The sequence below is a fragment of the Grampus griseus genome (assembly GCF_964374135.1).
Source record: "Grampus griseus genome assembly, chromosome: 1".
NCBI classification, from domain to species: Eukaryota; Metazoa; Chordata; class Mammalia; order Artiodactyla; family Delphinidae; genus Grampus; species Grampus griseus.
Window position 1 is genome coordinate 84,751,299 of NC_139017.1, and position 15,224 is coordinate 84,766,522.

Consider the following 15,224-nt stretch of genomic DNA (forward strand, 5'->3'; position numbering starts at 1 on the left):
TGAAGCAGATGAGCTTCAAAGATTCCCCTTGTATTTTTAATAAAACGTTCATCACCCTGGTAAAAAAAAAAAAAAAAAAAAAAGATTCCCCTTGGGGTCAGTCTGCAACCACAGATATTTATAAAAGCAATTATTTACATAAGTTCAGAGGATCACGTTACCATATTATTTGACTACAGTGTAATAAATTCTTTTGAAGACTAAAAATGGTAAGTTTAGTACAAATAGCTACAAGTGTAGTACTTCTAGCTAGTAGACTGCTTATTGATAGAATAAGAATATGGGTAAACAGAACAATGTAGCTGCTTCAACATTCAGATTTGAGAGAGTCCTGAGAAAACTCCTAATGAAACTGAAATAGGTGTGCTGAGTTTTTTTGTCTTTGTTCTATTATTTTAGTCTATGTATGTGATTGAAACAAGTTACATATACATTTTGGACTGGGTCTAAATAAAAAACTTTTTGAGGTGGGGAAGAAAATGTGTAAGGGATTCTATAAGACCTGAACAAATTAATGCTCTGAATATAATAATTTGAAAGTATAATTTTTTTTTTTTTTTGAGAAAGAGCACGCTTTATTGGGAAGAGAGCATTGCACGCGACCAACATATGAAGAGAGCTGGATGGGCGTCCTACACATCATGCTCAAAAGGTACTCAGGATGCTGTGCTAATGAAGATCAGCTGGAACATGGACTCCTGGAAAACTTCCCCAACCTCACACCTCTGAGGGATCACACACTTCCAACCTTTTCCCGGAAGGCAACTGTGGTCCACTAGAGATAGAGTCCCTCAGGGGTGCCTTGTTGTTTTTTATAAAGAACATTTTCTTTAAACTTTTTGAAGTCTTCATTTGTTACTTTTATCCTACATTCTCTCAAGGCCATCAGACCAGCTTCCATACAGATTGCCTTGATGTTGGCATCAGAGAGGTCATCTTTAGCCATGATCAAGTCATCCAGGGTTAGTGTCATCCTGCTCGTGTGGATGTGAAAGATGCGCTTCTTCGTCTTTTCATCCGGCAAGGGGAACTCTATCTTCCAGTCAATGTGGGCTGGTCTGTAAGTGCTGGGTCCAAAGTCTCTATTTGGTTTGTGGCCATGATAACTTTCATGTCTCCCCTTGAATCAAACCCATCCAACTGGTTCAACAGCTCCAACATTGTTCGCTGAATTTCTCTCTCACCACCAGAATCTGAATCATACCTTTCTGACCCAACAGCATCAATTTCATCAATAAACACAATGGATGGTGCATGTTCTTCAGCAACTCAAAGCAGTTCCCGAAAAAGATTGGGCCCATTGCCTAGATAACTTCTAAATAAGTTCAGAGCCAACCACTCTCAAGAAAGTGGCCGAGTTTTGGTTTGCTACTGCTTTGGCTAGGAAGGTTTTACCTGTGCCGGGTGGACCACACAGAATGACCCCCTTAGGGGGCTTTATACCCATCTCTTCATAATATTTAGGATGAGTGAGTGGAAGTTCCACAGATTCCTTAATTTCCTGGATTTGGTTGTCCAATGCTCCAATATCAGCATAGGTCTCCTGGGGGGCCTTTTCCACCTTCATCACTGTGATCAAGGGATCTATGTCATCCATCAGCACCCCTATCACAGCATGCACCTGTGGCTGAGCAGGACCGAGCAGCCCGGTTCCAGCAGATCCTTGTCTACAAATGAAAGAATGCTGACATAGTGTTCTGAGCCCACAGACGTAGACACTATGGCATGATTGTCATCAATGACCTCTTCCAAGATTCCTACCGACATTGGGGTGCCCCTGAGATCACCCACCTTTGATCTTTCCTCCTCTTGCTTTTCTTCTAAAGGCCTCATTTGTTCCTGATTTCTAATGAATTCTTCCTCCATGAGAAGACAGTCTTCAATTCTCTCTAACTTCAATATTAACCAGCACTGAGTGTGAGATGTCACCAGGGGCAGTATGCTGGCAGCATCTGGTCCCTTTGTTCTCTTCTTCTTTTGCCCCACTCTAGCTGGTATAGGAGATTCATAATTCTTTTTCTTATCCTTGTCATCCTTCTTTCCACCTCCAGGACCATGACCACCACTCTTTCACGCATCTTGCTTCGGCCACTTGAGCCGCTGCTGCCAGAAGTCGAAAGTATAATTTTTAATGCTGCATTAGATCTTAATCTCTTTTATTCAGGGGACCATACATCGCTTAAAATATAATGAGAGGGAGGACTGTCAAGATGGTGGAGGAGTAAGATGTGGAGATCAACTAGCTCCCCACAAATACATCAAAAATACATCTACATGTGGAACAACCCCTATGGAACACCTACTGAACCCTGGCAGAAGGCCTCAGACTTCCCAAAAGTCAAGAAACTCCCCATGTACCTGGCTGTGTGGCTGACAAGGTCTTGGTGCTCTGGCCAGGTGTCAGGCCTGAGCCTCTGAGTGGGAGAGCCAAGTTCAGGGCACTGGACCACCAGAGACCTCCTGGCCCCATGTAATATCAATCAGCGAAGGCTCTCCCAGAGATCTCCATCTCAACGCTAAAACCCAGCTCCACTCGACGACCAGTAAGCTCCAGTGCTGGACACCCCATGCCAAACAAATAGCAAGACAGGAACACAACCCCACCCATTAGCAGAGAGGCTGCCTAAAGTCATACTAAGTCCACAGACACCCCAAAGCACACCACCAGATGTAGTCCTGCTCACCAGAAAGAAAAGATCCAGCCTCATCCACCAGAACACAGGCACCAGTCCCCTCCATCAGGAAGCGTACGCAACCCACTGAACCAACCTTACCCACTGGGGGGCAGACACCAAAAACAACGGCAAATATGAACCTGCAGCATGTGAAAAGGAGACCCCCAAAGGTAAGTTAATCAAAATGAGAAGACAGAGAAATATGCAGCAGATGAAGGAGCAAGGTAAAAACCCACCAGACCAAACAAATGAAGAGGAAATAGGCAGTCTACCTGAAAAAGAATTCAGAGTAATGACAGTAAAGATGATCCAAAATCTTGGAAATAGAATGGAGAAAATATAAGAAACGTTTAACAAGAACCTAGAACTAAAGAGCAAACAAAGAATGATGCAAAACACAATAAATGAAATTAAAAATTCTCTAGGAGGAATCAATAGCAGAATAACTGAGGCAGAAGAACGGATAAGTGACCTGGAAGATAAAATAATGGAAAAAACTACCACAGAGCAGAATAAAAAAAAATAATGATAAGAATTAAGGACAGTCTCAGAGACCTCTGGGACAACATTAAATGCAAGAACATTTGAATTATAGGGGTCCCAGAAAAAGAAGAGAAAAAGAAAGGGACTGAGAAAATATTTGAAGAGATTATAGTTGAAAACTTCCCTAACATGGGAAAGGAAATAGTCAAGTCCAGGAAGCACAGAGTGTCCCATACAGGATAAATCCAAGGAGAAACACGCCAAGACACACACTATCAAAAAATAAATACAAAGTAAATATATTAAAAGGAGCAAGGGAAAAGCAAGAAATAACATACAAGGGAATCCCCATAAGGTTAACAGCTGATCTTTCAGCAGAAATTCTGCAAGCCAGAAGGGAGTGGCAGGACATATTTAAAGGGATGAAAGGGAAAAAACTACAACCAAGACTACTCTACCCAGCAAGGATCTCAATCAGATTCAACAGAGAAACTAAAACCTTTACAGACAAGGAAAAGCTAAGAGAATTCAGGACCACCAAACCAGCTTTACAACAAATGCTAAAGGAACTTCTCTACGCAGGAAACAGAAGAGAAGTAAAAGACCTACAATAACAAACCCAAAACAAGAAAATGGTAATGGGAACATACATAGCGATAACTACCTTAAATGTAAATGGATTAAATGCTCCAACCAGAAGACAAAGACTGGCTGAATGGATACAAAAACAAGACCCATATATATGCCATCTACAAGAGATCCACTTCAGACCTAGGGACACATACAGACTGAAAGTGAGAAGATGAAAAACATAATCCATGCAATGGAAATCAAAAGAAAGCTGGAGTAGCAATTCTCACATCAGACAAAATAGACTTTAAAATAAAGACTATTACAAGAGACAAAGAAGGACACTACATAATGATCAAGGGATCAATCCAAGAAGAAAATATAACAATTGTAAATAATTATGCACCCAACATAGGAAGTACCTCAACACATAAGGCAAATGCTAACAGCCATAAATGGGGAAATTGACAGTAACACAATCATAGCAGGGGACTTTAACACCCCACTTTCACCAATGGACAGATCATCCAAAATGAAAATAAATAAGGAAACACAACCTTTAAATGATACATTAAACAAGATGGACTTAATTGTTATTTATAGGACATTCCATCCAAAACCAACAGAATACACTTTGTTCTCAAGTGCTCATGGAACATTCTACAAGATAGATCATATCTTGGGTCACAAATCAAGCCTTGGTAAATTTAAGAAAATTGAAATCATATCAAGTATCTTTTCCGACCACTATGTTATGAGACTAGATATCAATTACAGGAAAAAAATCTGTAAAAAATACAAACGCATGGAGGCTAAACAATACACTACTAAATAATCAAGAGACCACTGAAGAAATCAAAGAGGAAATAAAAAAACACCTAGAAATAAATGACAATGAAAACACGACTACCCAAAACCAATGGGATACAGCAAAAGCAGTATTAAGACAGAAGTTTATAGCAATACAATCCTACCTCAAGAAACAAGAAACACCTCAAATCAACAACTAACCTTACACCTAAAGCAATTAGAGAAAGAAGAACAAAAAAACTCCAAAGTTAGCAGAAGGAAAGAAATCATAAAGATCAGATCAGAAATAAATGAAAAAGAAATGAAGGAAATGACAGCAAAGATCAATAAAACTAAAGACTGGTTCTTTGAGAAGATAAACAACATTGATAAACCATTAGCCAGACTCATCTAGAAAAAAAGGGAGAAGATTCAAATCAACAGAAGTAGAAATGAAAAAGGAGAAGTAACAACTGACAGAGAAGAAATACAAGGATCATGAGAGATTACTACAAGCAGGTATATGCCAATAAAATGGACAACCTGGAAGAAATGGACAAATACTTAGAAAAGCACAACCTTCCAAGACTGAACCAGGAACAAATAGAAAATATAAACACACCAATCACAAGCACTGAAATTGAAACTGTGATTAAAAATCTTCCAACAAACAAAAGCCCAGGACCAGATGGCTTCACAGGCGAATTCTATCAAAGATTTAGAGAAGAGCTAACACCTATCCTCCTCAAACTCTTCCAAAATATAGCAGAGGGAGGAACACTCCCAAACTCATTCTATGAGGCCACCATCACCCTGATACCAAAACCAGACAAAGATGTCACAAAGAAAGAAAACTACAAGCCAATATCACTGATGAACATAGATGCAAAAATCCTCAACAAAATACTAGCAAACACAATCCAGCAGCACATTAAAAGGATCATACACCATGATCAAGTGGGTCTTATCCCAGGAATGCAAGGATTCTTCAATATACGCAAATCAATCAATGTGATACACCATATTAAAAAATTGAAGGAGAAAAACCATATGATCATCTCAAAGGATGCAGAAAAAGCTTTAGACAAAATTCAACCTGCATTTATGATAAAAACTCTCCAGAAAGTAGGCACAGAGGGAACTTAACTCAACATAATAAAGGCCATGTATGACAAACCCACAGCCAACATCATTCTCAATGGTGAGAAACTGAAACCATTTCCACTAAGATCAGGAACAAGACAAGGTTGCCCACTCTCACCACTATTATTCAACATAGTTTTGGAAGTTTTAGCCACAGCAATCAGAGATTAAAAAGAAATATAAGGAATCCAAATTGGAAAGGAAGTAAAACTGTCACTGTTTACAGATGACATGATACTATACATATAGAATTCTGAAGATGCTACTAGAAAACTACTAGAGCTAATCAATGAATTTGGTAAAGTAGCAGGATACAAGATTAATGCACAAATATCTCTTGCATTCGTATACACTAATGATGAAAAATCTGAAAGAGAAATTAAGGAAACACTCCCATTTACCACTGCAACAAAAAGAATAAAATACCTAGGAATATACCTACCTAGGTTTGTAGGAGACAAAAGACCTACATCCAGAAAACTGTAAGACACTGATGAAAGAAATTAAAGATGACACAAACAGATGGAGAGATATACCATGTTCTTGGATTGGAAGATTTAACATTGTGAAAATGACTATACTACCCAAAGCAATCTACAGATTCAGTGCAATCCCTATCAAACCACCAATGGCATTTTTCACAGAACTAGAACCAAAAATTTCACAATTTGTATGGAAACACAAAAGACCCCGAATAGCCAAAGCAATCTTGAGAACGAAAAATGGAGCTGGAGGAATCTGGCTCCTTGATTTCAGACTATACTACAAAGCTACAGTAATCAAGACAGTACGGTATTGGCACAAAAACAGAAATATAGATCAATGGAACAGGATAGAAAGCCCAGAGATAAACCCACGCACATATGGTCACCTTTTCTTTTTCTTTTTTTGGTCACCTTATCTTTGATAAAGGAGGCAAGAATATACAGTGGAGAAAAGACAGCCTCTTCAATAAATGGTGCTGGGAAAACTGGACAGCTATATGTAAAAGAATGAAATTAGAACACTCCATAACACCATACACAAAAATAAACTCAAAATGGATTAAAGACCTAAATGTAAGGCCAGACACTACAAATCTCTTAGAGGAAAACAAAGGCAGAACACTCTATGACATAAATCACAGCAAGATCCTATTTGACCCACCTCCTAGATAAATGGAAATAAAAACAAAAATAAACAAATGGGACCTAATGAAACTTAAAAGCTTTTGCACAGCAAAGGAAACCACAGCCAAGATGAAAAGACAACCCTCAGAATGGGAGAAAACATTTGCAAATGAAGCAACTGACAAAGGATTAATCTCCAAAATTTACAGCAGCTCTTGCAGCTCAATATCAAAAAAGCAAACAATCCGGGGCTTCCCTGGTGGCGCAGTGGTTGAGAGTCCGCCTGCCGATGCAGGGGACACGGGTTCGTGCCCTGGTCCGGGAGGATCCCACATGCCGCGGAGTGGCTGGGCCCGTGAGCCGTGGCCGCTGGGCCTGCGCGTCCGGAGCCTGTGCTCCGCAACGGGAGAGGCCGCAGCAGTGAGAGGCCCGCGTGCCGCAAAAAAAAAAAAAAAAAAAAAAATCCAATCCAATCCACAAATGGGCAGAAGACCGAAACAGATATTTCTCCAAAGAAGATATACAGATTGCCAATAAACACATGAAAGGATGCTCAACATCACTATTCATTAGAGAAATGCAAGTCAAAACTACAATGAGGTATCACTTCACACTAGTCAGAAGGGCCACCATCCAAAAATCTACAAACAATAAATGCTGGAGAGGGTGTGGAGAAAAAGGAACCCTCTTGCACTGTTGGTGGGAATGTAAACTGATACAGCCACTATGGAGAACAGTATGGAGGTTCCTTAAAAAACTAAAAATAGAACTACCATACGACCCAGCAATCCCACTACTGGGCATATACCCTGAGAAAACCATAATTCAAAGAGTCATGTACCACAATGTTCACTGCAGCTCTATTTACAATAGCCAGGACATGGAAGCAACCTAAGTGTCCATCGAAAGATGAATGGATGGAGAAGATGTGGTGCATATATACAATGGAATATTACTCAGCCATAAAGAGAAATGAAACTGAGTTATCTGTAATGAGGTGGATGGACCTAGAGTTTGTCATACAGAGTGAAGTCAGAGAGAGAAAAACAAATACCATATGGTAACACATATATATGGAATCTAAAAAAAAAAGAAAAAGGTTCTGAAGAACCTAGGGGCAGGACAGGAATAAAGACACAGATGTGGACAATGGACTTGAGGACACAGAGAGGGGGAAGGGTATGCTGAGACGAAGTGAGAGAGTAGTACTGACATATATACACTACCAAATGTAAAACAGATAGCTACTGGGAAGCAGCTGCATAGCACAGGGAGATCAGCTAGGTGCTTTGTGACCACCTAGAGGGGTGGGGTAGGGAGGGTGTGAGGGTGATACAAGAGGGAGGGGACATGGGGACATATGTATACATATAGCTGATTCACTTTGTTATACAGCAGCAACTAACACAACAATGTAAAGCAATTATACTCCAGTAAAGATGTTAAAAAAATGACAGTTGTCACCTACTTCATACCATACACAAAAAGAAGGATGGATCACAGACCTAAAAATATATATGAATGGCCGAAAAGTACATGAAAAAGTGATCATTCATTAGTGATCAGGGAGATCACATGAAAAAGTGATCACTCATTAGTGATCAGGGAGATGTAAATTAAAACAACAATAAGATAGTACTATACGGCCATTAAAAAGGCTAAAATTTAAGACTGACAACATCAAATGTTATAAAGGATATGGAGTAACTAGAATGCTCACATTGCTGGTGGAAGTATAAACGGTAGAACTATTTTGGAAATTAATCTCGAAGTTTCTCATAAAGTTAGAAATGCCTACCTGCTATTCCACTTCTAAGTATTTGTCTAAGAGAAATGAAAACATATGTCCCCAAAGACTTTTACACAATTATCCAGAGTAGCTTTATTCATAATGGCCCCATACTGGAAACAATCAAATATCAATCACTAGAAGAACAGATAAGTAAAATGTGACGAATTCATGAAACGGAATACTATTCAGCAATAAAAAGGGACAAATTACTGATACCTACAATGACACTGATGAAACTGAAAATCATTATATCGAACAAAAAGTGCCAAACATAAAAGAATGTATTCTCTGTGACTCTGCTCTAATGGGCAAAACTAATCTATGGTGAAGAAAATCAGAACAGTGGTTACATCTGGATATAGGGGGGGACAAATGACCAGGGAGGGGCATAAGATAACTTTTTGGTGTGATGAGAATGTTTATGTCTTGATAGGAGTGTAGGTCAAATGGAGTGGCATTTGTCAAAACTTATTGAACTGAACACTTAAGATCTGTGCATTTCACTATATCTAAAATATATCTCTAGTTTAAAAACATAGGGGCTTCCCTGGTGGCGCAGTGGTTGCGAGTCCGCCTGCCGATGCAGGGACACAGGTTCGTGCCCCGGTCCGGGAAGATCCCACATGCCGCAGAACGGCTGGGCCCGTGAGCAATGGCCACTGAGCCTGCGCGTCCGGAGCCTGTGCTCCGCAACGGGAGAAGCCACAACAGTGAGAGGCCCGCGTACCGCAAAAAAAAACCCAAAACAAAACATAAATATATATAGTGAGAGTTAAAGGAAAATTGAGTTATATGTAACATATGCTTTATATATTGTGTTTCAGAAAAATGGGAAGTTCAAACCAAAGTAATTTTAATAGTAATAACAACAGGAGAAGCAGCAAGGGAGGTGCTCACACTCGAGTGCTCATTACCTACAGAGCAGTGTGCTCAGTGCTTTACATAGCTCATCTCATCCTAGCAGCATTCCTCTGCAGGTAGACAGCACTGTATCTCCATTTTACAGAAGAAACTGAACATTAACATGTGACTTTCCCAAGGTCAGAAAGCCAGTTAAGAAGTGGAGAAGAACAGTAAATGGTATACAGTAAGTACTGAATATGTTAACTGAATGAGTAATACACATAAACAGATATTCCCCAGGACTTCATAGCAATGAATTTCAATTTAGCAGGTCTCGATCAGTTGCTTAAAAATGAAATAGAACAGAATTGAAAACATTGTAGAGCACTGAATGCTGTGAGTACTATTTCAAGAAAATTTTCTTCTGGCATAAGAATATAGGTGTGTGTATATCTGTGTGTGTATGTGCACATGTTGGTGTGTCCCTTGGGTCACAATGCAAAGTCTATTTTTTACTATGTGTCCCTGCCAAAAACGTTTGAAAAACAGTAGAATAGAATGAAGAACATAAGAAGAATGACTCCTGAATCTATAATTTTAAACAGTTTAAGCTGTAATAAACATGTGAATTCTAACAGAAGTAATAAGGAATCAGGATTAGTATTTTAAACTAATGAATGTTATAAAAGTCTACAGACCAGGAGAAGTTTGGCCTAACATCAAATATACAAAATGTAAAAAAAAAAAAAAAAAAAAGTCTGTGTTACCAGGGTTAGACAATCAAAAATAGCACTGCAGAAGCCTGAGAAGATTTTCTGGATGTATGGTTGATTCACAGGGGCACATGCTTTGAATGCTTATATTGAATACTTAATGTGTGCTGGGTACTATATATGCTAAGTGATGTGGGTAATATTAGGGGGATATAGACTTGACTAAACTGCTGCTCTCAAGGAGCTTAAAATTTGCCAGGCAAGTTTAAGACCTAAGAGCAGAAAAAAAAACAAGCTGCTTCTGTGTATTTAAATGTATTCTAAACAATACCATTAATGTTTAGAGGAACACCAAGCACAATCTGTTTGATCAGAACTTTCTAAGACTCAGCCCTTACACTCATAAGGAATAGGAAGGAAAAGGCCAACCCTGGAAGTGGGTGGGTTCTGGCAGATAAATGGGACTATTAGCAATTTAATGAATCACAGGAAACACCATGAGGTTGAGGGGGCACAATCCAAAAACTGTCTCTGAAGTGTTACAGAAGGAGACCCAGACCGCAGACTGTAACTCTGTGACACTTTAAGTGACTGTGAACTTGAAAATCATCTTTATTAGAGATGTGCTCTGGCTCTTTTACTCACTATATATTAACAGACAGTGTAGAAACTAACTTCAGTGTTAAAATAGTAAAAAAGAGCTTACTAAATAAGATGAGAAAGGGTGTCTTCCTCTAGTTAGGGGATTCTGAGGAGGGAGGATCTGAAGCTGTATAATTGTGGGATATAGGTCTTAACTCTAAAAATTTGTTTGAAGCAAGATTCTTAAATTACAAACACAGACTGATACTACAAGGAAGCATGGCAAGAAACAAGCTGCTTAAATGTAAGGCCTTGGGAAAAGGGTTCTTACTTGGCTGAGAAGTAAAAGTGTTCACAATTAAAAGTGTACCAAGTAAACAGGAATAAGAAGCTTGTGGGGGAGAAGAGGGTCAAGGGGAGTGTAGAGACAGGAAAGAATGATAAAAGGGGACCAGTGTGGTTTCAGAACCACAACGCAGTGAGAACATCAGGACAGGCAAACGGAAGCAAGGACAATGCTAATTATATATCCTAACAAGCTCCATGTCACAAGTCAGAGGATAGGAAGATGGCAATTTCTATTGTCACTGCACAGGGAGGTAGCTAGCTATTCAGTTTCAACCAGCAGTCATACAGGTGGCTTGGGACTCCAGTCAAGGAAGGATCCCTTTTCTTTAGAAAATAGAATGGGGAGAGGGGTAAAAAAGCCAAGACTGAAAAGTAAAAGGTGGGCTGTAAGTGCATTGTAGGTTGTTTAATGATAATTTAAAATGTGAACTGGTAATGTTCATCACTACAGTAAAGCACTGAATATATGGTGAAACTCAGCATGTGAAAGTTGATCACTGCTACTGTTAATTCCAAGTTATTCCAACCCAAGAATGCCTTCATCTTCATGATAAAAGTCCACTGAAGGGGATCAGAATATGCCTGGATCAGAAGAACAGGAGATCTTTGTTTGGAGATATATGAGCTCTCCTTCTTTTTTATTTTAAAAAGGGGTGATACCATTAGGAAACTTTAAATGTCACCAAAGAGAAGAATGGGATAACCTAGACCCTTTCCCCATTTTAATCCCATAAGGAACAGGAAAACTGGCTCTATTCTAAACCTCTAAGACTTTGTTTTAGCACTCTTTTCCTTTAATGATTTCTAGGTCTGCTGTGTAGATGATAGTCATTCGTCCCACCGATGAAAGGTACTGTCAGGAAGGGAAGGACAAGAGACTGAAAGGAAGATTTTAAAGAGAAAAGAACTCAGAGCTATCAATTTGGAAAGCAGAGAAATGGGGGATAATGAAGATTTTGTGAAAGCCAAAAACAAAAACAAAAACAAAAACACTGGAGAAGCGGGGGATAAAGAAATATATTCTGAAAGATAGAGAAAGGACGTGTAATGTAGACAGATGCCCACAGGGGTCCTTAGCTGAAAAGTGTGGGGAACAATATTTTTTGTAAATATATCTAGATAGATGAAGAAAGATAAGCAACACTGTACTCTTAAAAAGTACTATTTTCTCTGATGCTCTCAAAACTCTACTTACCAACCTCTTAGGGAATGCAGATTTCAATTTGATAGGAAAGGACACTGAGGTAAAATGTCACTTGATTTTTTTGTTTTTTAGTTGAATACAGATACATAGTGAAAAAAGGTGCATATCCTAATTATTTGTTATCCATTACTAAAAATATGGAAACAAACACAAAGCAATAATTTCCTGTCTGAAGAACAAATTGTTCTTTCTTAGTACAGGGGTGAGATATAAATAATGTCACTGAGTGGGAATTATCAGCAATAGTAAAATTATGAAACTTATCAACCGAAAAAAAATGCACAATGTGAGAGCTATGAGTTAAGTTTTATTTGGGGCAAACTGAGGACTATAGCCTGGGAGACAGTCTCTCAGACAGCTCTGAAGAAATGCTCCGAAGAGGTAAGTGGGAAGGTCATATATACAGTTTGGTGAAGGAGAATATGTGCAATCAAGCACACATTTTGGCAGAAGGTTGCTGCTAGTCACAGAGGAGCAGATGTCTCCGTTACTGATTTCAGTGCTTTTCTAGATATGAAAAGATGCGAGAAATTGGGCTTGTAAAATTTTCTCCTGAAAATATCTACCTGAAGGCCTGTTCTGCCAGTTTCTTGCAGGGCACAGAGTGCCTCATTCCTGAGCTCTGCCCTGAACTCCTTTCAGGGTGTGTTGAAGGTCAGCAACTGCAGTGGCTAGTGACTTCATTCTTGTAGAACCAGATGGCAAGTGACAAGTTTTAGTTGGCAAACTATATTACTATAGTTAAGCCTCTCTTCTCAAAAATATGAATTAATAAATGGAAACCTATTTTTTTGGCCTTTGTTCTTGCATTTATTTTATTTTTTTTAAACATCTTTACTGGAGTATAATTGCTTTACAATAGTGTGTTAGTTTCTGCTTTATAACAAAGTAAATCAGTTATACATATACATATATCCCCATATCTCCTCCCTCTTGCGTCTCCCTCCCACCCTCCCTATCCCACCCCTCTAGGTAGTCACAAAGCACCAAGCTGATCTCCCTGTGCTATGCAGCTGCTTCCCATTAGCTATTTTACATTTGGTAGTGTATATATGTCAACACCATTCTCTCACTTCGTCCTAGCTTGCCCTTCCCCCTCCCCATGTCCTCAAGTCCATTCTCTACATCTGTGTCTTTATTCCTGTCCTACCCCTAGGTTCTTCAGAAACTTTTTTTTTCTTTAGATTCCATATATATGTGTCAGCATACGGTATTTGTTTTTCTCTTTCTGACTTACTTCACTCTGTATGACAGACTCTAGGTCCATCCACCTCACTACAAATAACTCAATTTCGTTTCTTTTTATGGCTGAGTAATAGTCCATTGTATATATGTGCCACATCTTCTTTATCCATTCATCTTTCGATGGACACTTAGGCTGCTTCCATGTCCTGGCTATTGTAAACAGTGCTGCAATGAACATTGTGGTACATGTCTCTTTTTGAATTATGGTTTTCTCACAGTATAATGGCAACCTATTTTTTGAGGCTTGAATACATTCAAGTTAAACTTAAAGGGCCTTAACTTACTCTCTCGGATGACAAATATTTCTGAAGAACTTACCACGTTCTAGATATCTGGGGTGCAATGCAGCAAGATAAACAAAGTACCTGCCCCTCATGAAGCTTATATTTACTGAAAAAAAGAAATATGAAATATAAAGAAATGAGAGATGAAAATATATAATCTGTGAAGCATATCAGCACAGTAGACAAATTATTACTAATCTAGTACAAAGAAAAAGATAAAACACGTTAAGTATGATTCAACTGTACAAAAATTTATTAGGTATGCTTATATGAGAAGTTCTATATATGAAGTTTCAAATCAGTAAGAAGAGACTTCTGAATTAAATAATAACACTATCTCTTACTCATTTCTACCAATGAATTCAGTCTTTTGTTGAACAGACAACATGTTAGGTATTGAATTCAATTAAAAAATTTTTTTGGAACTTATGTGTATCTTAGCACTCATTGGGTGAAGTTGATTTTTGAGGCAGAAAATACTTTTTGTTGTTGTTTTTTAAATAAATTTATTTATTTTTGGCCGCATTGGGTCTTTGTTGCTGTGTGCGGGCTTTCTCTAGTTGCGTCAAGCGCGGGCTACTCTTCGTTGTGGTGTGCGGGCTTCTCATTGCGGTGGCTTCTCTTGTTGTGGAGCATGGCTAGGCACGTGGGCTTCAGTAGTTGTGGCGCGTGGGCTCAGCAGTTTTGGCTCGTAAGCTCTAGAGTGTAGGCTCAGTAGTTGTGGCGCATGGACTTAGTTGCTCCGCAGCATGTGGGATCTTCCCGGACCAAGGCTCGAACCCCAGTCCCCAACATGGGCAGGCGGATTCTTAACCACTGAGCCACCAGGGAAGCCCCTTGTTGTTAAATGATGAAATATTATGAACTACATACATGAAACTGAAGACAAGAAAAGTATTTTGAAGGGCTGTAGGTCTCTTGCTATGATATTAGAATTTCCTAAAATTTTAATCATGTGGCTTCTCATACATATGTTGTCAGCTTTACTTAATTTGAGTCCATGACCTGTGAAAGAATCTACTCTGGAAGAATAACTTTTAGGTATCCTGCACAAAGGCAGAATTTGAAAATTAGGCAGAAATTTAGTCTGCTTTTTTGGGGAGAAAATCAGGGATATAGAGGTAGCAAGCTCGTGCTTTCCCTAGGCATGCTATACTTGTCTCTACTCCCTTAACTATATATTCGAATTAACACAGACTTCTGTGAGAAGTATAAACTATCTAGAAGATCGGTAAAAAGTAAATGTTGTTCTTAACTCCTTGCCATCCCATTGCTCACACTATATTTCTTACAAATATAATTTTTATTTTAATTTCATCATTAGTGAATGACTATTTTCTCATAAAATTTTAATTCCATAGATAAAGCTGAAGTCCTTCCTAAACATAACCCAATCTCTCTTTCTTTTCCAAAGGTTCTTAGTATGATGGGCATCCTTCCAGAC

General features: G+C 38.8%; 2 protein-coding genes across 3 annotated transcripts in view; one reads left to right on the plus strand and one right to left on the minus strand.

Annotated features, from left to right (window-relative positions):
- The window catches only part of ST7L (suppression of tumorigenicity 7 like), a gene marked incomplete at its 3' end in the record, with an annotated part of 150,993 nt that extends 150,214 nt beyond the window's left edge, over positions 1-779 (plus strand). Inside the window, exon 15 of the mRNA XM_082648134.1 lies at positions 564-779. Coding sequence (XP_082504260.1) covers positions 564-779 — 216 coding nt within the window. The remainder of the gene's footprint in view (positions 1-563) is intronic.
- The window catches only part of CTTNBP2NL (CTTNBP2 N-terminal like), a 66,569-nt gene that overhangs the window by 15,320 nt on the left and 36,025 nt on the right, over positions 1-15,224 (minus strand). The gene's annotated exons all lie outside the window — the stretch shown is intronic.